The sequence below is a fragment of the Aquarana catesbeiana genome, linkage group LG09 (genome assembly GCF_042186555.1).
Source record: "Aquarana catesbeiana isolate 2022-GZ linkage group LG09, ASM4218655v1, whole genome shotgun sequence".
NCBI classification, from domain to species: domain Eukaryota; kingdom Metazoa; phylum Chordata; class Amphibia; order Anura; family Ranidae; genus Aquarana; species Aquarana catesbeiana.
Genome location: NC_133332.1, coordinates 302,010,684 through 302,037,590, shown reverse-complemented (window position 1 = coordinate 302,037,590; position 26,907 = coordinate 302,010,684). Strand labels below are relative to the sequence as shown.

The 26,907-nt window shown below is 42.0% G+C and overlaps 1 protein-coding gene across 1 annotated transcript in view; it reads left to right on the top strand.

Annotated features, from left to right (window-relative positions):
• MED27 (mediator complex subunit 27) overlaps window positions 1–26,907 on the top strand; it is a 540,607-nt gene that overhangs the window by 443,396 nt on the left and 70,304 nt on the right. The window contains exon 5 of the mRNA XM_073600521.1: window positions 22,942–23,049. Coding sequence (XP_073456622.1) covers window positions 22,942–23,049 — 108 coding nt within the window. The remainder of the gene's footprint in view (window positions 1–22,941; window positions 23,050–26,907) is intronic.

Sequence of the window (26,907 nt, the reverse complement as noted above, 5' to 3'; positions counted from 1 at the left end):
ATCCAGACAATTACATTGTCTGATTTTTGAAAGAATTTATTTGCACATTATGGTGGAAAATAAGTATTTGGTCACCTACAAACAAGCAAGATTTCTGGCTCTCACAGACCTGTATCTTATTCTTTAAGAGGCTTCTCTGTCCTCCACTCATTACCTGTATTAATAGCACCTGTTTGAACTTATCAGTATAAAAGTCACCTGTCCACAACCTCAAACAGTCACACTCCAAACTCCACTATGGTGAAGACCAAAGAGCTGTCAAAGGACACCAGAAACAAAATTGTAGACCTGCTCCAGGCTGGGAAGACTGAATCTGCAATAGGCAAGCAGCTAGGTGTGAAGAAATCAACAAATCATACAAGACCACTGATAATCTCCCTCGATCTGGAGCTCCACGCAAGATCTCACCCCATGGGGTCAAAATGATCACAAGAACGGTGAGCAAAAATCCCAGAACCACATGGGGGACCTAGTGAATGACCTTCAGAGAGCTGGGACCAACGTAACAAAGGCTACCATCAGTAACACACTACGCCGCCAGGGACTCAGATCCTGCAGTGCCAGACGTGTCCCCCTGCTTAAGTCAGTACATGTCCGGGCCCGTCTGAGGTTTGCTAGAGAGCATTTGGATGATCCAGAAGAGGACTGGGAGAATGTCATATGGTCAGATGAAACCAAAGTAGAACTGTTTGGTAGAATCACAACTCGTCGTGTTTGGAGGAGAGAGAATGTTGAGTTGCTACCAAAGAACACCATACCTACTGTGAAGCATGGGGGTGGCAACATCATGCTTTGGGGCTGTTTCTCTGCAAAGGGAACAGGACGACTGATCCATGTACATGAAAGAATGAATGGTGCCATGTATCGTGAGATTTTGAGTGCAAACCTCCTCCCATCAGCAAGGGCATTGAGGATGAAACGTGGCCGGGTCTTTCAGCATGACAGTGATCCCAAACACCCCGCCCGGGCAACGAAGGAGTGGCTTCGTAAGAAGCATTTCGAGGTCCTAGAGTGGCCTAGCCAGTCTCCAGATCTCAACCCCATAGAAAACCTTTGGAAAGAGTTGAAAGTCCATGTTGCTCAGCGACAGCCCCAAAACATCATTGCTCTAGAGGAGATCTGCATGGAGGAATGGGCCAACATACCAGCAACAGTGTGTGACAAGCTTGTGAAGACTTACAGAAAACGTTTGACCTCTGTCATTGCCAACAAAGGATATATAACAAAGTATTGGGATGAACTTTTTATATTGACCAAATACTTATTTTCCACCATAATTTGCAAATAAATTATTTCAAAAATCAGACAATGTGATTGTCTGGATTTGTTTCCACATTTTGTCTCTCATAGGTGAGGTATACCTTTGATGACAATTACAGGCCTCTCTCATCTTTTTAAGTGGGAGAACTTGCATAATTGGTGACTAAATACTTTTTTGCCCCACTATATATTCTGTGTTATCTGTGGGGCCAATTCCAAGTTGGCATAACCTAGTATTGGCACATTAACTTCCTTGACTAGTTTAATCTACCTAGACCATTTCAGATGGTTATGTTCTTTTCCAAGGAGCATCAAACCTCCCAGGACACCGAATCTCTCAAGCTTTAGTGAGGAGCCTGCCTACTGACCCTTAAGCCCCATACACACTATTAGATTTTCTGCAGATTTTTTTCTTCAGATTTACCAAAACAATGTAGTGCAAGGGCCTGCCTGATTGCATACAAATTAAAACTCTTAAGGTTTGACCTCATATTACATGGTTTTGGTAAAGACAAAAATCTGCAGAAAATCTGATAGTGTGTATAGGGCTTAAAGCTGGTCATAGATATGTGTGTGTAGGAGTACAGTTTTTGTTGCCACTGTAAAAAAAAAAAATTTCTTTTAGAATTTTTAAGGAAATTTGGATGCAATTTTATAGGCACCAAAAACAAAAAATTTATAAAACGCTTTCACTTTATTATTACAGAACAATAAAAACAGAAATATATCAAACAATACAACATCTTGCTAAAAGCAGGCCGCAAATTGTGTAGTCACATGACATTTTTAACTGTTGTTAGTATTAAGCAAAGAGCGTTGACGCATTTCAACTCAGTTTTCTTCAGGGGACAAACAACGCTTTTATTTCTAAAATACGAACAGACATAATAAAATATACACAATTTACATAGTCAGGTTGAAAAAAGACATAAGTCCATCTAGTTCAACCCAAAAAAAAACTTCACTCACAGTTGATCCAGAGGAAGACAAAGAACAACAACAAAGCATGTTCCAATTTGCTAGAGCAGGGGAAAAAATTCCTTTACATGAAACATATTATGATATATAAAGTAATATAAATAATAGAGATAAAGGAGACGCAGTGTGCGGCAGTAAACGAATATATAAATTAATGACTAGATAAAAAATAACAAAATTTTTATAATCAGAAATTAAGAGATGCCAAGGAAACTCTGCTGATCATCACTCGTGGATCCAAGCTTCTAGAAAAAGAGAATATATTTTTTTTTTTTTTTAAATCCTGAAAAATAATGGAGCCCAGCCAGTCACTGAGGCTCCACAATAAAATCTCCAGCCAGCCAGTTGCTGAAGCTTCAGCTTCCCTGAAATAAGGTGGTGAGTATTTCTGAGAGTTTAGCTTTGCTTTAACCACTTGCCAAGCGGCAATATACGTCCTCACTTTGAAGACAGATTTCGTTGTTATGGCAGCAGCTAGCTGCCATAACCCCGGTATCCCCGTGTTCGGCCGGCGGTCGGCTACAAGATAAAAGTGGTCTCGCCACGAGATCACTTTTATCGGAGGGCCCCCCTTCTGCCACTCCCCCGTGCCCTCTGCCGCTTACTGGAGCCATGGCAGCGGCGGAGGCGATCCGGTCCTCTCACTGGCTGTGCATGGAGACGAGTGAGGGGAAGATAGCCCCCACCCATCTCCATGACACTGTAGGGCGAAAGCGATGTCAAAACGTCACTTCCACCCATAGCTCTTAAAGGACCTTTTTTTTTTTTAAATCATTTTTTTTAAAAGACAATTTTTTTTAAATTTTTTTTTTTTTATTGCATTTTAGTGTAAATATGAGATCTGAGTTCTTTTTGACACCAGATCTCATATTTAAGAGGTCCTGTCATGCTTTTTTTTTCTATTAAAGGGATATTTACATTCCATGTAATAGGAATAAAAGTGACACAATTTATTTATTTTTTTTAAAACCTTGTAAAAATAAAAGGTAAAATAAATAAGAAAAAAAAATGTTTTAAACACGCCCCGTCCCACCTAGCTCGCATGCAGAAGCGAACGCATACATGAGTAGCGCCCGCATATGAAAACGGTGTTCAAGCCACACGTGAGGTATTGCCGCGTTCAGTAGAGCGAGAGCAATAATTCTAGCCCTAGACCTTCTCTGTAACTCAAAATATGCAACCTGTAGAATTTTTTAAACGTCGCCTATGGAGATTTTTAAGGGTAAAGGTTTTTCGCCATTCCACGAGCGGGCGCAGTTTTGAAGTGTGACTTGTTGGGTATCAATTTACTCGGCGTAACACTATCTTTCACAATATAAAAACAAATTGGGCTAACTTTACTGTCGTCTTATTTGTTAATTCAAAAAAGTGTATTTTTTTCCAAAAAAAGTGCGCTTGTAAGATCGCTGTGCAAATAGGGTGTGACAGAAAGTATTGCAACGACCGCCATTTTATTCTCTAGGGTGTTAAAAAAAAGTGTATAAAGTTTGGGGGTTCTAAGTAATTTTCTAGCATAAAAAACTGTTTTTAACTTGTAAACAACACATCTAAAATAGAGGCCTGGTCCTTAAGTGGTTAAAGCTGAACTCCATGGATTCAAACACTTTCTAAAATCTGCTGGCTTACTATGGGTTAAGTCCAATGTAGTGTAATCCACCTCAGGGACTTATCTCTTTTATTAACAACTGGCAGTTTTGAGAGCCCTGGAAGTTTAGCCTTCACTATACTCCCTGGCACTTGACACGAGCGACTGCTTTCTAACACAGCACCATCGCTGCCTGCCCCTCCAAGCTGCTGTCCGTTCACAGAAGGCTTTGTATTTTGTGAATTGATTCTGCAGCTGCATTCGACTCGACAGCTACAGAAGCTTAGACTAGAAGGTCCAGCGTCGGCATCTGAAGCATAACAATAGCTATGCTCTTTGTGCTCAGTAAAAATATAAATTGTAAGGTAAAGGGATAAGTCCACGAGGTGGCATGCGCATTGTTGGACTTAACTCATAGTAATCCAGCATATTTTAGAGAGCGCCTGAATTCCTGAAGTTCATCTTTACTTTTTTGCACTCAATTGTTAAACTCAGTCTGATCAGCCGTAATTTATGCATCATCAGATCCGTCCCAATTCATGCATCTTCACACCTTAGATCAGCAACAAACAGACATTTCTTTACACTATACACTTACATCCGCAGCCACTGGAGGTAATTGAAGGAGAGCGGGCACCTGAATGTCAGCTGTGTCAGGGAGTATAGGGTGGGCTGTGAACACAGAAGGGCCATCCAGGCTTAGTAATTGACACATAGCAAGCTGTATAATACAGCCTATGGCAGTGTCGCTTCTGGGTGCCACTGTAAAAGACATTGCGTGCCTGTGTGGACATGCGTGCCATAAGTTTCTCACCCATGATATAGCAAAAATAGAGCCCAGCCACTTAAGCCTTGAAGTCATGACAGACTACAAGTGGCCAATTATCAGCAGAGAATTTTTAAGCTGACCTTTTGTTCACGACGGTTGGGCATTACATTGGCTAGTAATCTGTTCACACTGGATCAAATGTGAGTAGTCAATATTGGCGGTGTATTTCAGGGCAGCAGAATTAATGCGCAGGTAAGATCCAAGCTATTGTTTTCTTATTAATAAGTATCTGGTGCATTTCCCTCTGGGCTTTTACACGCTTGAAATTCATAGCTTTGTTGTAAAACAATATAATGAGCACGGCGCAGAGCTACAAGTTGATTCCCTTGGTATAGTCTGTGTTTCTGGTTCTAATTCAGGTATCTGGATAAGCATGCATTTAACCCACTGATAACTCCAAAAGCTTAGGCAATGTGGACAGGTAGAGTTGCCATGATAAAACATACAAAAAGTTAGTTTCATTGTAGAGACTCTTCAGTTAAAAAAACCAAACAAAAAAATAAAACAGTGCAAAACGGGTCCATAGCATACTTTCAAACTAGCCAGAAAAAAGAACAAATATGGTTATTACATCTGTGTATTATGTTCATTTCAGATTCAGAGCTGTCTTTTCCTGGCCACTGGAGCCAGGATAGTCTCTAATGGAACATGAGCTGTGCTTGATTACCCGCAGTGGAAGGACGAGGGGCCTACTATGGGTGTAATTAGTCCCCTTATATCTCCATAAAGAGGACCCATCACCTTCCCATGTTATCACATAGGGGGCTTGTTAAGCCCCTTTGTAATATCAGTTAAGTTAGCCACTTAAGGACTGGAAAGATTTGCCTCCCTTAATGACCAGGCCATTTTTTGCGATTCGGCACAGCGTCCTTTTTTTCCCACAAATAGAGTTTTCTTTTGGTGGTATTTGGTCACCTCTGCGGTTTTTTATTTTTTGCACTATAAACAAAAAAAGACCAACAATTTTGAAAAAGAAAAAACAATATTTTTTACTTTTTGCTATAATAAATATCCCCCCCAAATTTTTTTGTTGTATTCTTCTACATGTTTTTGGTAAAAAAAAATCACAATAAGCGAATATTGATTGGTTTGCGCAAAAGTTGTAGCGTCTACAAAATAGGGGATAGCTTTATGACATTTTTAGTATTCATTTTTTTTCTACTAGTAATGGCGGTGATCAGCGATTTTTAGCGGGACTGCGACATTGTGGTGGACAGATCGGACACTTTTGACACTTTTTTTGGGGGGACCATTGACATTTATACAGCGATCAGAGCTAAAAATATCCATTGATTACTGTATAAATGTCATTGGCAGGGAAGGGGTTAACACTAGGGGGTGATCAAGGGGTTAAATGTGTGTCCTGGTGACTGTTTCTGACTGGGGGTGGGGAGTGGGAATGCCTGGAGGAGGAGACCGATTGCTGCTCCTAATCAGTAGGAACAACAGATCTGTCTCCTCTCTCCTGTTTACATTGACAGATCTCCGTTCTGTCTCTCTCAGGAGCGATCACTGGTGCGTCGTCGCGGGCACGCACCCCCTAGAGCTCTTAAAGTGGCCGACATACCATGATGGCGATTAGCGCAGGGGAGCCAACCTGTCACAGTATAACTGCAACAACTGGTTCTTAAGCGATTCAATTAGGAAAAAATATAATAAGAAAAAAATAAATAAATATAAGTACAAAAAAAAAAATCTAAAGCACCCCTTTCACCACCATAGACACTGTGTAGGGTGTGCTCCGGTACATAAATATAAATTACACCTCACATGTAAGGCATCAATGCAGACATCCAAGTGAGAGCAATAGTTCTATGGCTATAATTCATGGTTAGCGCTAAACTAATAAGCTGTAAAGACTTGTAGAACATTGCCTATGGTAAATTTTGGGTACCATCATTTTTTGCAATTTCATGGGTGTTTTTAAGGTTTGACCTGTTTCACATCCAGTTTACTCAACGAAACCCCCATCTCTTATATTTAAAAAAAAAATTGAGCAAAAAATTGTGTTTGCACTAAAATTTATTTTGGTGTATTTATCCCTGAAAGCGTGCATTTGATAAACAGTTTTACAAATATCATGCAACATGATTTTATTCTCTAGTACAGGGATAGGCAACCTTAAAGAAGTGGAAATCTACCTGAACAACATGGGAAAAGTAAAAAAAACACCGGGCAGTGTCGCCTCTTCACACCTGATTTCGACCTCTAATTGCTGTGCTACCATGTCGCAATTGCAAGCTTCGCACGGCAATCGTAGGTTTAAATCAGGTGGTGAGAAGGCAACATACTGTGACATGTGTACACCCCTGGTCACTGCAGCCAAAGGTGGTGCAGGGAGGGGTAAAAACATACATAAACTCTGGGTTTTTTTCACCCCCCCCCCCCCCAAACTAGAATTGTACATGAACCCTTACTGTTCTGAACCCCCCTATAAGACTGCTTTCATACTTATGTGGTGCGGTTTACCTGCACTGCGAGTCCAGTGCATCTGCGACCTTCCTGGATTAGCTGCACTTTGCTACAGACTTCTATTATATCCTGCAAGTGTGGTGCTCTTTCTGAAAGCGCATCAAAACTCCTGCATTCAGAAAGTTCACCAAACCCGCAGGACAGAGGTGTAGCTAGAACCTTCAGGGCCCTGGTGCAAGAAATCATGAAGGGCCCCCCGTCCTCCGACCTGAGCCATTCCCTCCGAGCCCAACGCCCTTCCAACTGATCCCATGACCCTTTACGGCCCACAGCGGATCCCTTTCACATGTTGTGCAGTCCTTCAGTCTTGGGCTTTGCCATGGTGGCGGAAGGCCAGGGCCCAGTCACAAGTGCGACCTTTGCAACCCTAGTTCGGCCAGTGGTGTCAGTGTGGACTGAGAATGTCAGTCAGTAGGGCAGTGGACGTGGTCAGTAGGGCAGTGGACGTGGTCAGTAGGGCGGTGGACGTGGTCAGTAGGGCGGTGGACGTGGTCAGTAGGGCGGTGGACGTGGTCAGTAGGGCGGTGGACGGGGTCAGTAGGGCGGTGGACGGGGTCAGTAGGGCAGAGAATGGGGTCAGTAGTTTTTTTTTTTTTATTATTATTTTTCACCATTTTATTTTATCATTTTATTTTTTATAGTTTTTTTTTTTTACAGTTTTTGATGGGAGGGAGGCAGTGGAGGGCAGTGTGGGGGGACAGCATGATGGGAGGGGGGGTAGTATGGGAGGGAGCAGAGTGATAGTCAGCAGCACACCTGGAACACTATACTCACTGGGCAGTATTCTTTTACTCTCTGCTGTGACAGAGAGTTTGTGGCTTACCAGGAGCGGCCTCGGGCAGGGAGCTTTTCTACTACCATTCCGGCAGCAGGAACAGCCTTGAGACAGGAAGCGGTTCTCATATATGCCGGCCCTCCTATCCAGCCTGGTGCTAGCTGCATCCAGAGTGAAGAGGCAAGCAGTCTTCCGTACCTAGGACCGCCAGCTCCGCCCCCTGACTCTGGCTCACACAAGTGTAAACAAAACTGACAGGGGAGCCGCATGGGCCCCCCACAGCCTGGGGCCGAGTCGCGATCGGGACTCTTGCACCCTCTATAGTTACGCCCCTGCTGCAGGATATAATTGAGGTCTATGGCTAAGCACAGCAAACCCACAGGAAAGCTGCAGGTGCACTACACAGCACCTGCACCCACGGTGTGGGTAAGCCACAGCACATTTCTGTGAAAGCAGTCCTATACTATTATGCCCAGTGTATTGCTTCACACTGACCCGAAGATCTCTTCTTTCCTGCTGCTGGCACCACTTTGGAGACCACCAGCCGGGATAAGAGATTGAGTGCAGTTTGTATCACTCTGTATGGGACAGGAGCCAGCACTACAGAGGAGGCATCCGATTATGCGGCTCTTGTTCCCTACTACAACTTTACAAATAGTCCCTCTGCATTGTTTTATGCTCTGGGATGTGGGGGGGGGGTCAGCAAGCCCCGTCCGCGATCTACCAGTCACCTGTCCATGATCTACTGGTTGCTGACCCCCCGCTCCAGGGTCTCTGCTTGAGCAAATATGTATTTGTCTGGGGGTTTAAGGGTCATTTCTAGCAAAAAATGCTAAATATTTCAAAAAATTGTCCTGGTAGAAAAGTGACTAATGCTGTACAGCAAAAAAATAAATAATTTTAAAGCCGTTACAGTGGTTAAGAAGTATTAAACCCAAAACCAAAGGTGTAATATATTGCAGCTTAAAGCGGAGCTTCACCCAAAAGGGTAAGTTGCAGTTTTTAGGCCTCCTCCCCTGCTCCTGTTTACAGAATTGCATTTTTGGGGAAGGGGAAGCTGGTACTTGATTTTGACCAGTTCCTGTTCCTAATTCTGCTCCGCTTTATATACAGTTACAGCAAACAGTTTTTTATTTGCTTTTGGGATAAAGGTTTTACATAAGTAAATAAAGCTGATCATTGTAAGCATCCCTGCCAGTGTTAAATGGTCTGTCTAATCCTTGTAATTGCAAGAGAGCTTTTCTGGTAAAAAACAGACTTATTGGTTGGATCACCAAATGAAAATAGTAGAAAGAAAGCCTAAAAAGGGTAACTGATGCAGTCATCACATCTAAGAATTCAATGGAGAAAGGTGCCTCAACAGTAAAATTTATATTATAGTACCTTCGTCCCAACAATATGGAGTAAGATTAGAGGGGGAGAGGCCTTAATGGACTTTGATGGTACCGTATACCAACTACGATAAACAGTTGTGAATAATTAGTAGTTTTTATTACTATATATATATATATATATATATATATATATATAACATACACATTTAACACTTAAATATTAAAACTCCAATGATAATCAAAAAACCTCTTAGTTCTGAAATCACATAGAGGTGTAATAAATGATTCAGTTGTCACACCTCTATGTGATTTCAGAACTAATGCCGTGTACACACGAGCGGACTTTTCGACAGCAAAGGTCGGACAGAATGAATCCGCCGGACAATTTGATTGTGTGTGGGCATCATCAGACTTTTGCTGTCGAAAAATCAGACGGACTTTAGAAGTAGAACATGTTTCAAATCTTTCCCACGGACTCGAGTCCAGTCGAAAAATCCGTTCGTCTGTATGCTAGTCCGATGGACAAAAAGGGACGCAAGGGCAGCTGTTGGCTACTGGCTATGAACTTCCTTATTGTAGTCCGGTCGTACGTACGTCATCACGTTCGAATCCGTCAGACTTTGGTGTGATCGTGTGTAGGCAAGTCCGTTTCGTCTGAACTCCATCAAAAAGTCCTTCGGAGTTCAGTCCGACGAAAGTCCGCTCGTGTGTACACGGCATAAGAGTTTTTTTGTTGATTATCATTGGAGTGTTAAATGTGTGCACATACATACATATATATATATTTGTAATAAAAACTACAAATTATTTTATTCACGACTGTTTACTGCAGTTGATATATGGTACCATCAAAGTCCATTATAGCCTCTCCCCCTCTAATCTTTCTCCACATCTAAGAATTTGTAAACTGCAGCAAAATAAATGCTTGCTTTTGGGTTTAATACTAGCCCTGCTAGTAATCCTGTGCATCAAGTTCTTGGTTCATCAGTGTTCCCCCGTGTAACATGTCTTCTGTATCCTGAAGACTGAGACTGTTAATCACTAAGGTTACAAATATGTCTGTAGAACCCTGACTTGTATGTTGTCCGTCATCACCCAACACCAGAGTATTTAAAATTACCCCTTCAGAAATGTAGACACGATGTCTGTTATCCCCTGTTATGTGCCTGGATTCTCTAAACTGAACACTTCAAGGTAAGGTAGTTGTAGTAAATGTATACATTAGTTTGGATACTTCTGAGTACCTTGAGAGCCCTATGTTGGCAATCAACACACGTCTCTGTACAGAAGGAACAATCTCTTTGCTTCTTATCCCCAAACCAGGGATAAGAAACAAAGAGAGATTTAGTAGAAACTAACACTTGTTAGGCACACATTTAACCCCTTGATTACCTGAAATGTTAACCCCTTCCCAGCCGGTGTCAGTGTACAGTGACATTGTACAGATTTAGCAATGATCACTGTGTTAATGTCACTGGTTATGTCAGTGGGAGTTCCCACCCAGTGTAAGTTAGTGTCAGATTGTCCGCCACACAGTCCTGCTATAAGTCACTGATCACTGCCATTACCAGTATAAAAATCAATAAAAATTCCAGTATATGTCTCATAGTTTGTAGGCGCTATAAGTTTCACACAAACCAATCAATATACAGTTACTGGGATTCTTATTTTTTTCTTACCAAAGACATGTAGCAGAATACATTTTGGCCAAAGTTGATGAAGTTTTTTTTTGTTTTTTTTTTTATTGGATATGTTTTATAGCAGAAAGTTTAAAAAAAAAAATTTTTTTGTCTTCTTTTTTATTTAAAATGTATGTTCTTTTTCGTTTATAGAGCGAGAAAAACCAAAAAACCCAGTGGTGATCAAATACCAAATTTGTTTGAGTACAGCGTTGTATGACTACCAGTTAAAGTAGCACAGTGCCGAATAGCAAAAAAAAGGGGGTAAAATCTTTCGGAGCTGAGGTGGTTAAAGTAGTGCAGTGCTAATAGCAGAAAATGGAACTGAGGTGGTTATTTGCAATTGGGTTCTGGAGCATTAGTACAGTGTTGTTGTTCCGTTCCTTGTACTTTCTGAAGAATTGAATATCTTCAAGTAAGAAATGTGTTCTTCCCAATCCAGATTGGAATTTTGGCTTCTATACACACCTGCTGTTCACAGTACAAAGGAACGACTGCAGATAAAGATCACTCAGATACAATTAGATCACGAGCAGTCCGTACATCAGAAACCCCACGCCTGCCATCACTAGCATTACAGACACCCAATTCCTTCCTGCCTTTGTATTTTGGTCTTTGAAGGCCATTTAACCTACTGTGTATCCGAAGGATAAAAGGGATAATTGTCTGGTGACCTGCAACTTTTCTCAGGGCACTGGGCAGAAAATTGTTTGGGGATTTAACATCAGTTGTGGGCTTCGGAAGTGTTCAGATGCATCTATATTTCATGCTCCCCCGTTGTTGGGCAAGTTTTTCTTTCTTTCACCGATCTCCTGTCTGGGGCTTTCAGAGATGTCAATCTGTCATCCCATCCCCTTTGCTGCCAAGGTGGTGTCACACTTTATTAGCTGTCCTGATGGGGTGATGCGCAAAGTCCCTGTGCCACCTGCATACCCTCCCTGCATCAGGAATTAATTTGGAGGAAGGGAGGAGGGCCAGGAAAATCTAAAGACGCTGCCAGGATTGCTTTCAAAACTGTTTTGTCGGCCCTCCAGCAGTCCTGATGTTGCGAGTGTTTACTTAAATTATATCATGCAAATCTTATTGTAAATAGCATGAGTCAGTAATAGAACTTGTAATTTTATTAGCAAATGACTTAATTAAAATGACACCATTTTCTCTATAGAATATTCACAGCATAAGTATCTTTTTAACAGTTGTAGGTGTGAGAATGCTTATGAAATAAAGAGAGTAAGCCTCATTTGAACTACATCTCCGATTTTTCTTTCCCCTTGCTTCAGTGAGACCACTTGGGAAACGCCACTTTTTCATAATGCTACATTTACTGCATTCCAAAACCACTTTGTTAAATTCTGATCTTTTGCAAATGCGTATCTGCCTTTTCTTATATAGTATATCGCAGGCTGTTGCCTTTGACTTGTTAGAAATGTGTGAATATCAAATTGCATTACTTTTAGAACTGTCAGGTATGTACACACTCAGTGACAGCTACAAGTCAGACTATGCTAATCTAAAAAAAGAAGAGTGGCTTTACTTGGTTAAAAAAAAAAAAAAAAAACATTTCCCTGTTTAATTTTACCAAACCCACCTCCTACAAGCTTTAACCAGACACTGATAAGGAGTCGCAAGACTGCTCCAACTGCTGATAAGAAAAGGTATTTAGTAGTTTATATTTACTAAAACTATTGCATTTCCATGTTCTGTGGGAGACCATATATATAGTGAATGCAGGGTCCTGGATTTAGTGACACTTTAAAATTACATTCGGTGACCATGTCATGAAGGTACTTCTTCAGGCATATTCGGATATACAGCGACAACACTCAACCCCTTGCTCCCCCCCCCTTTTTTTTTTTCTACTGCATTGTTTCCATGTCACACACTTTTGATGGTGACTATAAGTGTCCGTTTCAGAACATTATGCAGCCATGATCCACTCACCCTGGGAAATGCCATGCAGCCAGTCACAGGAGGGCATGCATGTAGATAGGACAAAGACAGTGCAAAGAAACTACTGGAGATTTTAGTGGTTATTAACCAGTTCCCACTCAGGCCAATTCTGACATTTACTTCCTATAATTAAAAATCTGATTTTTTTTTGCTAGAAAATTAATCGAAACCCTCAAACTTTATATATGTTGGGTTTTTTTTTGGCAGAGACCCTAGAGCATAACATGTTTTTTATGAAAAAAATGCACTTGAATTAATTTGAATGCAAAAAAAACCCACAATATATAACCCAATTTGTTTAAATTACGCATGCTCGTCAAATGAAGCCAAACTGTGATACTTTAAAAGCTCCATAGGAAATGCTTTATAAATGTTTTCAGGTTACCAGTTTAAAGTCAAAGGAGGTCTATGGCTAGAATTATTGCTCTCGCTATAACGTTCGCAGCAATGCCTCATATGTTTCGTACAAACCATATTTTTCATATGCAGGGGCGACGTATGTATGCGTTCACTTCTGCGTACGGGGACGCTTTACATTTTTTTTTTTTTTTTTTTTTTTTATTGAACACGTTTATTCCTATCAGAAGAAATGTAAACATCCCTTGTGATAGAAATAAGGGATGACAGATCATCTTTATGGAGACATCATCTCTGTGTCTCACCTAAAGCCAGTCACTTCACTGGATATATGTAAGGGTTTACAACCACTTTAAAGGTCATCCATAATATTTCTTACCTTAACAATACATTTAGGAAGACCATTGTTGCAGCTTTGCTGTTAGCACCCCTTACTTTGGAAAGTCAAAAACTGCTAGCAGATAGATATTTTACAGTGGAAGAGACAATGTATGTCTATTCTAGCATAAAATCTCCATCCCTGCCTGCTAGGAGTTTTTTTATGAATCATACACTAGCATTCATGCACAATGTGGGAGTCTGTGCCGGTGTTCTGTCAAAAGAGCCAACTCGTCAAAATCTCCAATTACGTCAATTCCGGTGACTCTCCAGCAGCTGTAATTGCGGATTTAGACGACTTGCCTGTTTTTACAGAACACCGTCAGCGTATACACTACGGTACACGATATAATGAGAGGAAATTGTTAGTCTGCCCGCTTCTAACCAACAACATGGTGGCCTCTAAAGTGGCGACAACTTTTTTTTACTCCTTACCCGGTGTTCAGTTAAAACAGCCAACTCGTCGTGTACAGAAGTGTATATACTGCTGGTTTTCTGTGAAAACAGCAAAATCATCGAAAATCTGCAATTACTGGAGAGAAACCGGTAGTAATGCAATTGGAAATTTTGACAAGTTGCCTGTTTTGACAGAACACCTGTGTGCATGCGTGTTGTTACTCCACTTCGCTCTAGCCATTCAAGATTGGCAAAGATTCTTGAACCAGGGAAAAGATGAAAGAACCATTGACGAGGGAGACCGAGGATGACACATCGCTGGGGGGAACTTTACAAGGCAAGTCTGCTACAATGTGCAAATATACTGCACATACTTGCACGGTATGACTGAGACCCCATTCACACAGGGGCAACACGACTTGCAGGTCGCCTCAGCGAGGTGACCTGCAAACGACTGCCCGGGTGACTTGCAAAACGACTTCTGTATAGAAGTCTATGCAAGTTGCCCCAAGTCGCCCCCGAAGTCGTACAGGAACCTTTTTCTAAGTTGGAGCGACTTGCGTCGCTCCCCTTAGAACGGTTCCATAGCACAGAACGGGAGGCAACTTGTCAGGCGACTAGGTCGCCTGACAAGTCGTCCCTGTGTGAATGGGCTCTAAAGATCCTGTAAGCACAAAAGTTTAACACGCATTGTTAATGCACTGCAAAACCTGGTACCCAGGTTTAATAATCCTTTTAAACATAACAGCAGTGGGGGGGAGGGGGGGGTTGGATGGATTTCAGTTGGAAACACCATGGAAGTGGGTTCCTTCATGCCACAAAACTGCATCTGCTGTTTGGGAAAAAAAAAAAAAAAAGATCAGTTATCCTTTTTAATAGACAAATACAAAATATTGTGATTCAAAAACAGCCAGTCGACTCAGAGAGAATAAATACTAACCAGTAATAGTAATACTAATAGTAACCAGTTCTTCAGTTCACATAAAGTATGATGTGAATAAAACAGTAGGCTTGTCCTTAAAGCAGCTCCGCGGCAGGTAGAAGAGATATCTGTTGGTAAAGAGACAGAAGAAGAAAGCACATCTATGTGCAGCAGATGATATAAAAAAGCAAAACGGTCACTCACATGTAGGATTAAGAAGGCATATCTTACATCAACACTTGTGCATTCCCGTGCCAGTGAAACATGGCCCTACACGGGGAATGGACCAAATTGCCCTGAATGAACAAGGCCTTACAGTGAGGGAGAAAAGTATTTGATCCCCTGCTGATTTTTTATATTTGCCCACTGACAAAGAAATGATCAGTCTATAATTTTAATGGTAGGTTTATTTTAACAGTGAGAGACAGAATAACAACACAAATATCCAGAAAAATGAATTTCAAAAAAATTATAAATTGATTTGCATTTTAATGAGTGAAATAAGTATTTGACCCCTTCCTAAAACATGACTTAGTACTTGGTGGCAAAATCCTTCTTGGCAATCACAGAGGTCAGACATTTCATGTAGTTGGCCTCCAGGTTTACACACATCTCAGGAGGGATTTTGTCCCACTCCTCTTTGCAGATCTTCTCTAAGTCATTAAGGTTTCGAGGCTGATGTTTGGTAACTCGAACCTTCAGCTCCCTCCACATATTTTCTATGGGATTAAGGTCCGGAGACTGGCTACGCCACTCCAGGACCTCAATGTACTTCTTCTTGAGCCACTCCTTTGTTGCCTTGGCCGTGTTTTGGGTCGTTGTCATGCTGGAAGACCCATCCACAACCCATTTTCAATGCTCTGGCTGAGGGAAGGAGGTTCTCGCTCAAGATTTGACGGTACATGACCTCGTCCATCGCCCTTTCATTCGGTGAAGTTGTCCTGTCCCCTTAGCAGAACCCCCCCCCAAAGAACAGTGGGGATGGTGTTCTTGGGGTCATAGGCAGCATTCCTCCTCCTCCAAACATGGCGATTTGAGTTGATGCCAAAGAGCTCAATTTTGGTCTCATCTGACCACAACACTTTCACTCAGTTCTCCTTTGAATCATTCAGATGTTTATTAGCAAACTTCAGACAGGCTTGTACACGTGCTTTCTTGATCAGGGGGACCTTGCGGGCGCTGCAGGATTTCAGTCCTTCATGGCATAGTGTGTTACCAATTGTTTTCTTGGTGACTATGGTCCCAGCTGCCTATAGATCATTGACAAGATTCTCCTGTGTAGTTCTGGGCCGATTCCTCACCGTTCTCATGGTCAATGAAACTCCGCGAGGTGAGATCTTGAATGGAGCCCCAGAATGAGGGAGATTGACAGTTATTTTGTTTCTAACATTTGCAAATAATCACACCAACTGTTGTCACCTTCTCACCAAGCTGCTTGGCGGTGACCTTGTAGCCCATTCCAGCCTTGTGTAGGTCTACAATTTCGTACAGTGGAACCTTGGATTACGAGTATAAGCCGTTCCAGGAGAATGCTTGTAATCCAAAGCACTCGAATATCAAAGCGAGTTTCCCCATAGAAGTCAATGGAAACGAAGATAATTTGTTCCACATTGACTTCTATTGCATGCAATACCGCATGTGGCCAGAGGTGGGGGATGCCAGAGAGACTCTGAAATACTCGGAGATGGCTCGGATAGAAGACATCTGGGAACCAGAAATTTTGCTAATTAATAGGGGATCAAATACTTATTTCACTCATTAAAATGCAAATCAATTTATAACTTTTTAGAAATGCGTTTTCTGGATATTTTTGTTGTTATTCTATCTCTAGCTGTTAAAATAAACCTATCATTAAAATTATAGACTGATCTTTTCTTTGTCAGTGGGCAAACATACACAAAATGAGCAGGGGATCAAATACTTTCTAACCTCACCGTAGGTGATTTAACTTTTAAGCTCCTATTCAAAAAAAGGTTAAGACAAAAGAGGGCGCAACTAAGTGCAGCAGATAGATAATGTAATAATAAAAAATCAAAATGGTCACTCACATGTTGTAGGATTAAAAAAAAGCATATTACATATAACAAGGTCATCATCTTTGGAGCCCAGGCTGAGCAGCAAAGGAGCGCAGAACCACTGGCAGCAGAAAGCTTTAAAAGCAACACAAGCGGATCTGACAGTATGGGAATTGTTGGCGATGACATCAGATGCCGGTGTTTGGTCCATTTTTTTTTTTTTACTTGTGTTATTAAAGAGGAACTGCAGTCTGCTGACATAATTTATAATAAAAACATGTTTGCCATTCTGAAGCTTCACTCCAACCACTTTGCATATTATTTTATATATACTGTGATTCTATTTTATATATACTGTGATTCTGTACTTGCCAAATATGCTGCAGAAATCTCCCTCCACTAAGTCTGGCTGCAGCCATTTTAACTGTTGGCATCTGAAGCTGCTGCCTGTTCACTTCCTGGATTTACACAGACACACCTCCAGCTCTGCAGCTTTCCTTGGCCCTCTTATGACTCATCCCCCTCCCTTCCTGGCCAACTCTCTCAAACTCTGAGAGAGAGAGCTGTGCATGATGTCATAAGCCTAGGCTAATGACCAGACAAGAAACAGGAAGTGGACTGTATAAGGTATTTACTGGCAGAAAAAAAATGTTTTACTGTCCAAAGTTAAAACAACAAGGGCAGAAGATTTAATAGATGGAAAGTTGAAAAAATGACTGAAGGTCCACTTTAATGACTGTCATTTTAATGGGTATCATCCCATTGCTTTATTTAATTGACTTTACTTAAATGTGTTTTACTTATTTATAATCCATTTGTAAAATTTGAATGACTCCTATTACTTGTCACTGTAGTAGTTCCATCAGCTCTCCCAATAGTGTTTACAGTGGTTTGCAGATTCTCCTTCCCCTCCCTATCTTTGACTTTGTTTCCCAATGCATCTGTTCCTAGTGATTGTTGTTTCCCAGTCTTTCTCATTGTATGCCTAACCCCAGGGGTGCAGACTCCTGCTGCCCACTGCATATACAACAGAGAGTACTAGCTGTAGATAGGTAGACTTGAAAAAGAGATGTTGGGTCCTCAAAATGTGTAGCCACCCCCAGGGCCACTTTTTTGCATGGGCACACTGGGCAGTTGCCCGGGGGCCCCACCTGCCTAGCGACCCCAGCCAAGCATGTCTGTTTGTAATACCAAAACAATGGTTAGCACCGCGGCTGTCCGACTTTCCGCCCGCCGAATCTCGACTCACTATTGACTGACTGTCAGTCTGTCAGGCGACGTCGCGTGAGACGGCCGCCGCGGTTGATTATGGGAGTTGTGGTCCGCGGCTGCGTGCTCAAGCTCCCTGCTCACGGGGATGGAGTCAATCACTCTGAGGAGAGCAGCGCATCCAGCCTACCGCGTGCTACAGCTCCCAACGCCGCTGCGCCACAGTCGGATTGTTGCCTGCCTCTGCCACAGGAAACGGTAGGTAAATCAAGGAATAAAGGAGTTATTTTACTGGGCAAATAGTTTGGCAGTGGCAAGAGTGGGTAAATTACAAAAAAAAAAAGAACCCCGATACTTGACATTTCTGTTCTTCTGTCCAGTAAACCAGCCTCCAGGATCCTTGAATATTAGTGCGCTTTTCTCCTGCAAACAACTTCCTGGTCACAGCAGCCTCCTTCTCCATTCTGGTCCTGGGGCACTGTTTTTTTTCTTTTTTTATATATTTCATAGGTCCTAGGGTACTGTTTTTTTTTTTATTTCCTTTGCCAGCTCCCTTACCCCTTCTGCATGTCCCAGGGGGTACTTTTTTTCTTACCTTCCACTGGTCTTGGGATACTGTGTTTTATTACCTTCCATAAGTCCTGGGGTGCGTGATTGTGTAGACAGGGCCCCAGTGCACTGTATTGCCCGGGGGCCTATAATGCTCTTAAGATGGCACTGGCCACCCCACCCCCCAGTGTCTGAAATCATCGGCAACAATTCTCATGCTGTCAGATTGGCTTGTATTGCTTCTGGTTTTCTGCTGCTGGAGGTTTTGCTAGCCTCTGATCACTACTGCTCAGCCTGGGCTCCAGAGATGATGACCTTGTTGTATATGATTTGCCTTTCTTAACCCTACAACATGTAAGTGACCATTTTACTTTTTTATTAATGAATAATCTGCTGCACTTAGATACGCCCTCTTGTGCATCTTAACCTTTTTTTTAAAAATTTTTTTATAGATGCTGAATAGTTAAATCACCTAAGGCCTCCTCCACACAGGGTGATTTGCTCCGTGCCCTGTGTAGGGCCACGTTTCACTGGCATGGGGATGCACAGGTGTTGCATGTATCCCCACCCGGCAGTCCTGTAGCTGTCCATTGTCTGCATGGACACAGCTGCTGCTCCCACCATGACATCTATATTGGTCTAGCTGCATGCACCCAGGGTGAGATTGGGGATACGCACCGACACAGATGTCATATTGGGAGCTGTGGCACAGAACACTTGTCCATCCCTGTGCAGGTTAACACATTCCTGCACAGGGCATGGATCAAATCGGCCCATGTGAATGAGGCCTTACAGTTTGTGTTTCAAGGTGTCTAATGCTAAGAAATGTGGTAAGCACTAGGTATAAAGGAGTACATAATGTACACCTCGAGAGCCCACAACTCTAAAACAAACTTTTACACATCCCTGTTATTTTCTCAGGACTACTTTAGCCACCCGGAGCTTGCCTAGCGGTCTGCCATCTGGGCACATAGTGGGTCCAGCTCTTTTCAGCAGCAATTGGTAGAGTCAGTGACCCCAGGCAGAAATTGCCCATCTGCACTGGCACAAGAACACAGCATGCTTGGGCTGACAGTCCAGCGAGTGGAAGAAACATGTCTTTGTGCCAAGTAGTTCATTCCATCAGTCTTCTAGGATAAAAGGGTCTTTATCCTCCTTCCAGCCTCATAGACCTCAACTACATACAAATCTCCACCATACTTCAGCTGATTATTCTACCAGATGGACAAACAGAACCCGGACTTGTTTGTCCTCGACGCATTCGGAGAAATTCATGTAACAAGGAAAAACATATTAGCTCTTAATGCACAATAACTGCCAAGACTCGTTAATACTCAAATTTATTTGCCTTAATGCACAGTAATTAAGATCAAATATTTCTGTCCCTAAAGTGACTTTTTCACTTTTCCCCTTCCAAATGATTCACTCTGTTTCTTTAGCTGGGAAATCTTGACTGCTTGAGGGAGTTTGAATTTATTTCTGTGCTGATAATCCTAAGGCAGATTTTAAACAGTGAGATTTTAATTGGTCAGCCCAAACAGTTCTTCCAAGTGCCAGGTAATATGACAATGCTATAAAGTCATTTAATGGTTTGGAGCAACTTGCCTTCTACGCACTTGTTGATAATTTTGGTGGAATTGTTATATATATATATATATATATATATATATATATATATATATATATATATATATAATATTAATGCACAATAACTTATATTCACTATATATAGTGGGATTGGGGAGCTTAAACTCAAGCAGTAGGTGCGTTTGCAATGAGTTGTGCCAGTTCAAAATTGTATTTTAGGGCAAGGTAGCCCACTTTTATTCAATAAATGGAGAAGTTCACATGTACATCAGTTGCCCATGCAGCGGTTTCTTCCACACAATGTGCACAAATGAAGATACTGAGCCACCTTGCTCTCTTTTTGGCAGCACTGCTGCTCCTCTTACCAGTCCCTTTGACTGTGTTGTCCAGCTCTCCTGGAACACTTGGCTCTCTAGCCTTTAGTTCCAGCACCCTCCTGCACGGCCCACCTCTGGTTTATGGATTCGGGTTCTCCTGACTCCCCCGATAGAAGCCAACCTGACTCCTGGAATTGAGACTTTTGCTGTCTCTTGGTTTCTGTGTGGGCATTCGTGACCCCTTGATGAGACCTCTGTCTCGTGGCTTATGGCTGGGGCCCCCTAACCCCGGATGAGACCTTCCATCTCCAGCACTGGAGGGACCTGAGTATATAATGACCCTGCACACCTGTAGTCAGCCAGGTTGCAGGTGTCTAGCAAAACCCGAATACAGGATTGACTGTTCTGACCCAGAACTTCGGAATCTGGAGAGAGCCACAAACAGCTTTCTCCACTCAGAAATAATAGTTCTGAACCTCACAATAACCATAAATGTGAATCCTGTGTCACATTTTCCTTTATTCTTACAGTGACAAGGCCTCCCTCTCACATAATAAGTATATATACACTATATTACCAAAAGTATTGTGACACATAAACTTTATTGGCATCCCAGTCTTAGTCCGTAGGGTTCAATAATGAGTTGGCCCACTCTTTGCCGCTATAATGTCTGTCCACAAGGTGTAGGAGTGTGTCTATGGGAATGTTTGACCATTATTCCCGAAGTGCATTTTTGAGGTCAGGCACTGATGTTTGACGAGAAGGCCTGGCTCGCAATTCATCCCAAATGTGTTCTGACGAGTTGAGGTCAGGACTCTGTGCAGGCCTGTCAAGTTCCCCCACCCCAAACTCGCTCATCCATGTCTTCATTATCCAAATCATTTGGTGGAGGGGGGATTATGTTGTGGGGTTGTTTTTCAGGAGTTGGACTTGGCCTCTTAGTTCCAGTGAAGGAAACATACCAAGACATTTTGGACAATTTCATGCTTCCAACTTTGTGGGAACAGCATCAGGATAGCCCCTTCCTGTTCCAACATGACTGCGCACCAGTGCACAAAGCAAGGTCCATGGATGAGCAAGTTTGGGTCGGAGGAACTTGACTGGCCTGCACAGAATCCTGACCTCAACCCGATAGAACACCTTTGGGATGAATTAGAGTGGACACTGTGAGCCAGGCCTTCTCGTCCAACATCAGTGCCTGACCTCACAATTGCACTTCTGGAAGAATGGTCAAACATTTCCATAGACACACTCCTAAACCTTGTGGACAGCCTTCCCAGAAGAGTTGAAGCTGTTATAGCTGCAAATGGTGGGCCAACTCGATATTGAACCCTACAGAATAAGACTGGGATGCCATTAAATTTCAAGTGCGTGTAAAGGCAGGTGTCCCAATACTTTTGGTAATATAGTTCAATGCACTGTGTATGACCATCTTTAAAGCTGAACTTCAGGTAGGTATAAAAGATGCAGAATAAGCTGCTCTGTATTCATTAATACATCACTGAATTACATTTTTTTAAATGTACAAAATGTAAGTTCCGAAGTTGAATTTGGTATCAGCCACTTGCAATCCTCCGCACAGTAGAACTCAGACTAGGGGAGAAGAACAGTTGGCCAATTTGTTATGTGGCAGTGCCTGTGTGTTGACAAGAGACACGTTGATAGCGGGAGAAAGCAGAAGGAGAGAGAGAAGATTACAGCTCCCACCAGAAGAGGAAGTGAGGGGAAATTTTTCCGGTGGGGGGGGCAGAATTCCTGTGTCATTGGACAGGAAGTGAAAGGAATTCTGCCCAACAGGACACGGCAAAAAAATAAATAAGAGGAATGGTAACCCCTTTACTATAGCAAAAAATAGAAAAAAAAGTTTGGGCTTTAGATATACTTTAAAGTCGAACTCCAGAAAAAAAAAAAATGTTTGCAATAGCACCAATTGAAATAAGTTATTTCTAATGCTGAGTGTTCACTGCTGTCTTCTCCGCTGATTACTTTACACATCTTAGTTTCTTTCATCCAGGATACTACTGGTAGAAATTTTCTTCTGGCGCTGCAACCCACAGTTCTAGCTAGTGTACAGTGCAGGGATAGTGTGATATGTTCTCCCTTTATCCATTCACAAAAAGAATACAAGGTGTTCTGGGAGAGGTGGGGGTGAGTACATCTCACCTTGTCCATTCACAGAACAATTTGCATTCTGTGAAAAGAATACAAGGCTTTTGCCTGTAGTAACCGGGATAAAATGATTATGGTTTGTACAGTAATCAGCAACCAACCAGGCATAGGAGTTCTACTTAAAGATATTGACGTTAATTATCTGCTTGAATAACCATCTTCTTTATTTTCTCACTACAGGTGACATTGGGCAAAGTATTGAAAGTGATTGTAGTGATGCGTAGTCTGTTTATTGATCGGACCATTGTGAAGGGTTACAACGAAAATGTTTACACAGAAGATGGCAAGGTGAGTGACTTATCAACTATCAGTCCTTTCTAGGACAACAGGTGAAGTCAATCAGTGATTTCTATCCAGGATTTGGGATTAATTGTTCACTACGGGGACTATTTATAGAAGAGAACAGATTCTGCTCTCTTCTGGATGCTGCACTTACTCTACACCACGTTCTGCAATTTGTCCCCAATTCATGGCCGGACTATGCTCCCGGCTTTTTTTTCCTGTCTATTAATTTTTACAGTGCTGGCAAGAAGCATGCAATGCTTTCTAAGTATTGTGTGCATATACTGTAAATACATTTAAAGTATGGCTGTGGTTAGTTTATCCAGCTGGGGTCCTTAATTTACCTTACTTAGCGTTCTCTGTGATGCATTGCAGCAGGATTCCAGAGAGCTCCTTACCAATGAAGGATGGAGGGTACCAAGCAAGTTTACTCTGTCAGTAAATAAGTGCTGCCCCTGCTGGTCACAGGATTGATCTCCAAAGGCTAGAGTGTTTTTACAGGTTTTTGAACCCTAGGACGGTTTGTTTCCTTCATTCAGGTGACAGAATTTTTAGTGCAGATTGATCTTTTGTAGTTCTAATAGATTATGTGATTATAATAGATTATATGTCAGCGCTAGTCCACCTCAGCAGTTTGCAATTATGGTGTAAGTGCAGAATACCAATGATAAACAGAAAAAAACTTGCAGCGCTAAACAGGGCTTGGGTGTATGTCGCCACGATAACCTGGTACTGTTGGCGGATGAGCGGCTTTCTTTTAATCATAGCTATTTACATTTGGAATGCTGTGTTCTACCTCTGAGACTTATGTGAGATGAACTTTATGGGAAATAAAATACTACACTATTCGCTCCTTTTTGTTTGGGTTTTTCACTTCTCATGAGGTTATAGTCCAGGGATATGCAATTAGTGGACCTCCAGCTGTTGCAAAACTACAAGTCCCATCATGCCTCTGCCTTTGTGTGTCATGCTTGTGGCTGTCAGAGTCTTGCTATGCCTCATGGGACTTGTAGTGTTCTGCAACAGCTGGAGGTCTGCTAATTGCATATCCCTGGGTTATACTTTTGAAGACCGCGGCCCCTAGCAGATAGGAGAAGGAGTTCAGAGCTCAGTTTTAAACGCATTATGCTGCTTAACTTTTGGCGAGTGTGCATTTATACTTTACGGTGGGGGAATTCATCACTATTCCAGGTGGTGTGCTATACTTTTATTGCTGCTTCTAATTTGTCAGCCAGAAATTCTGGTGATTGATCTACGTTGGTCATTTTGAGAAAAAGGATTAGCTTCATTTGAGGCGGAGATTTCACATGGTGGAGGATATTATTTTGGATGGTTTTATTTATGTTTTTCACACTTTTTATGGATTTTGATTTTATATTTGTTTAGCGCCACACTTTTGTAGTGTCAACCTAATTGCTGCTTAAATTATTGCCACTTAAATTAATATTCAGATTAGTTTCCATTCTTGGGTGGTAGATAGCTTTAGTTGAAAACTTCAAGCGTCGTAATAAAAAAAAAACCCTTACAGAAAAGCTAGGGAGGTAGGACGCTTTGAGGCATAGAAGGTTTAAATGTTTTTTTTAAAGTTGCAGTCCTGGAGCCTGATCAAGGATCACTACCTAAAGAATTTTTGAGTCAGAAAAAGCATGTGGACAGTAAAGCCTAAAACGCGCAAGCTTCCCGCTTACATACTTGCTCTGGGTTAGTGATTTATCAAGTAGGAAAGCAGTGATAGAAATTACCGCTCCAGAGCCTATAACTTTAAAATTAACCAGCAGTTGCAGTTATCATCTTTTCACCGAAACCGCTTTCCTTTAAGTATGAACCCTGTCATTCAGCTGTGTAATAAAACCATCGATAAGTATTAATGTCACCCTGTGTCATTATGTGCCCTTTAGCAAAACACAGAAGACAGAGAGGATCAGTCTGTGACAGTCTTCATATTTTCCTCCTCTTGCCCCTTAGCACAGGTTGTCGTGCCCTTCTGCTTTTCTGGCGTGTTGGCCTTAACTGGCGACAATAGTAGTTCGATTCCGAGGTCACAGAAAGCCACAGTAAACACTATCTCACCGAGGTGTCTGTGATATTTACAGAAGGGAGATGAGCAAACTGCACTTACACATCTCTCATCTTCTTGCTTCTCTGGTGTATATATTACTGTCCCCCTGGAGTTATCCAAGTATAAGTGTTCCCTAAATTTGTTAAACAACAAAGATGAATACATTTACGGAGATTTAAAAAAAATTGGTCATCTTATAATCGTCTTATTAAGAATAACGTTTATATTTTTCACAGCCTACTGTGCTCATGTATTTGGCTTCCAGAATTAACACCTCAAGTACTAGTACCTCTGGATGTTATAGTACAGAGTTGTGGAATAAGGAGTCTTATTAGGGCTGCTGTAGGTCAGCTATGTAGAAAACAAGCAGTGTCGGCCGATGGCAATTTTTTTTTTTTGGGGTGGAGTTGGTGGGGTGGGTCTGGTGCACTTACCCCATCTATGGTGCGCAGCGCTTCTCCCAGGCTTCACCGGTAGCTTCCCTTGCACAGCGGCTGTCGGCTTTCCCTTCCCCTGCTCTCCACGGGCATCGCGGCGGCTTCCGTTTCCTCCCTCCTTGACGGCTATTTGGGACTCTTCTCTTTTCAGGCCAGTTGGAAAACGGGTCTCAGACCTGCTTCAAATTGGCCGGATTGAGGATCAGTGTTTTAATAGCGAATGTTCATTCGCTTTTGTAACACCTGGGTGGGCTCCTGGCGCAATGCTCTGCGCCAGGAGCCCACCCTATTTTGAAGCCTATTAGAGGCTCTGGCTCTAATCAGGTGCTTCAAATAATTCCCCCACCACTGTGATTCATGCGCTCGGCGTCCTGAAAGGGGCGGATGCATGAATAGGGGGTGGTGGTGTCCTGTCGGAATAGTGGCAGTGGATAGAGCATGGGGGTGGCGGGTGTGGATAGATGGGGCGGAGCTCCGGCTCCTCTAATGGACAGGCCACCACTGGAAACAAGGTCAATCCATGATGCTTAAAGTACTCAGTGATTTTAATAGCCTCAAAAATGCTGCTAACAGGTATAAAGTGCAATCACCTAGACCTGCAACAACTTTCAATGTCTGACTTTTAAAGCGTAAGTAAACACTCCTATCGTTTTCAGCCAAGGAAGCTGCCATCTTGGCCTCTGTTTAATCTACAACTGCCATGATGCTGCACATGTGATCAGTTATAACACCAGCCATTGGATGGTTTGACAGTTTGGTCGAGAGCACAACCAATGGGAGTATTACATTTCCGGCACGTGCCATACATGAAACGGTTTTATGGATGGGTTTACTTCCACTTTAAGTTGGTCTCCTCTTTAAAGATAGACTGTTACCTAATTATGATCAAAACAGAACATAGAAAAAGCATGCGACTTTCTTGGTGCCATCCAAAACCAGCAACACAAATTATTCCATAAAATGTATATTTATTTAAAAAAAACATGTAACATTCCATGAATAAGTCTATACCAACATAGTTACATCAAAGTGAAATGGCTCAACATACAATGAAAGCCTCAAATGATCACTTGTCTTTTTAAGTTCTTAGTTTGTCATGTAGTGTACGAAATTTCCTTCATTCAACTTTTTTATACAGACTTGAATACAGACCAAGTCAAGACTCAAAATGTTTAGCTGAAGAGCTTCATTAGGAGTATAGAGGTACTAGTGAAAAGAACAATCACATTAATACAGCATATTCTATTTCATAATTCCATATAATTGCATCACCTTTAAATCCCACTTGTGTACTTGATGTTAGAAAAAGACTTTTACATACATGTGCCAATAGGAGCCAGGCCACTGTTTCATTTCATGATATAAAGC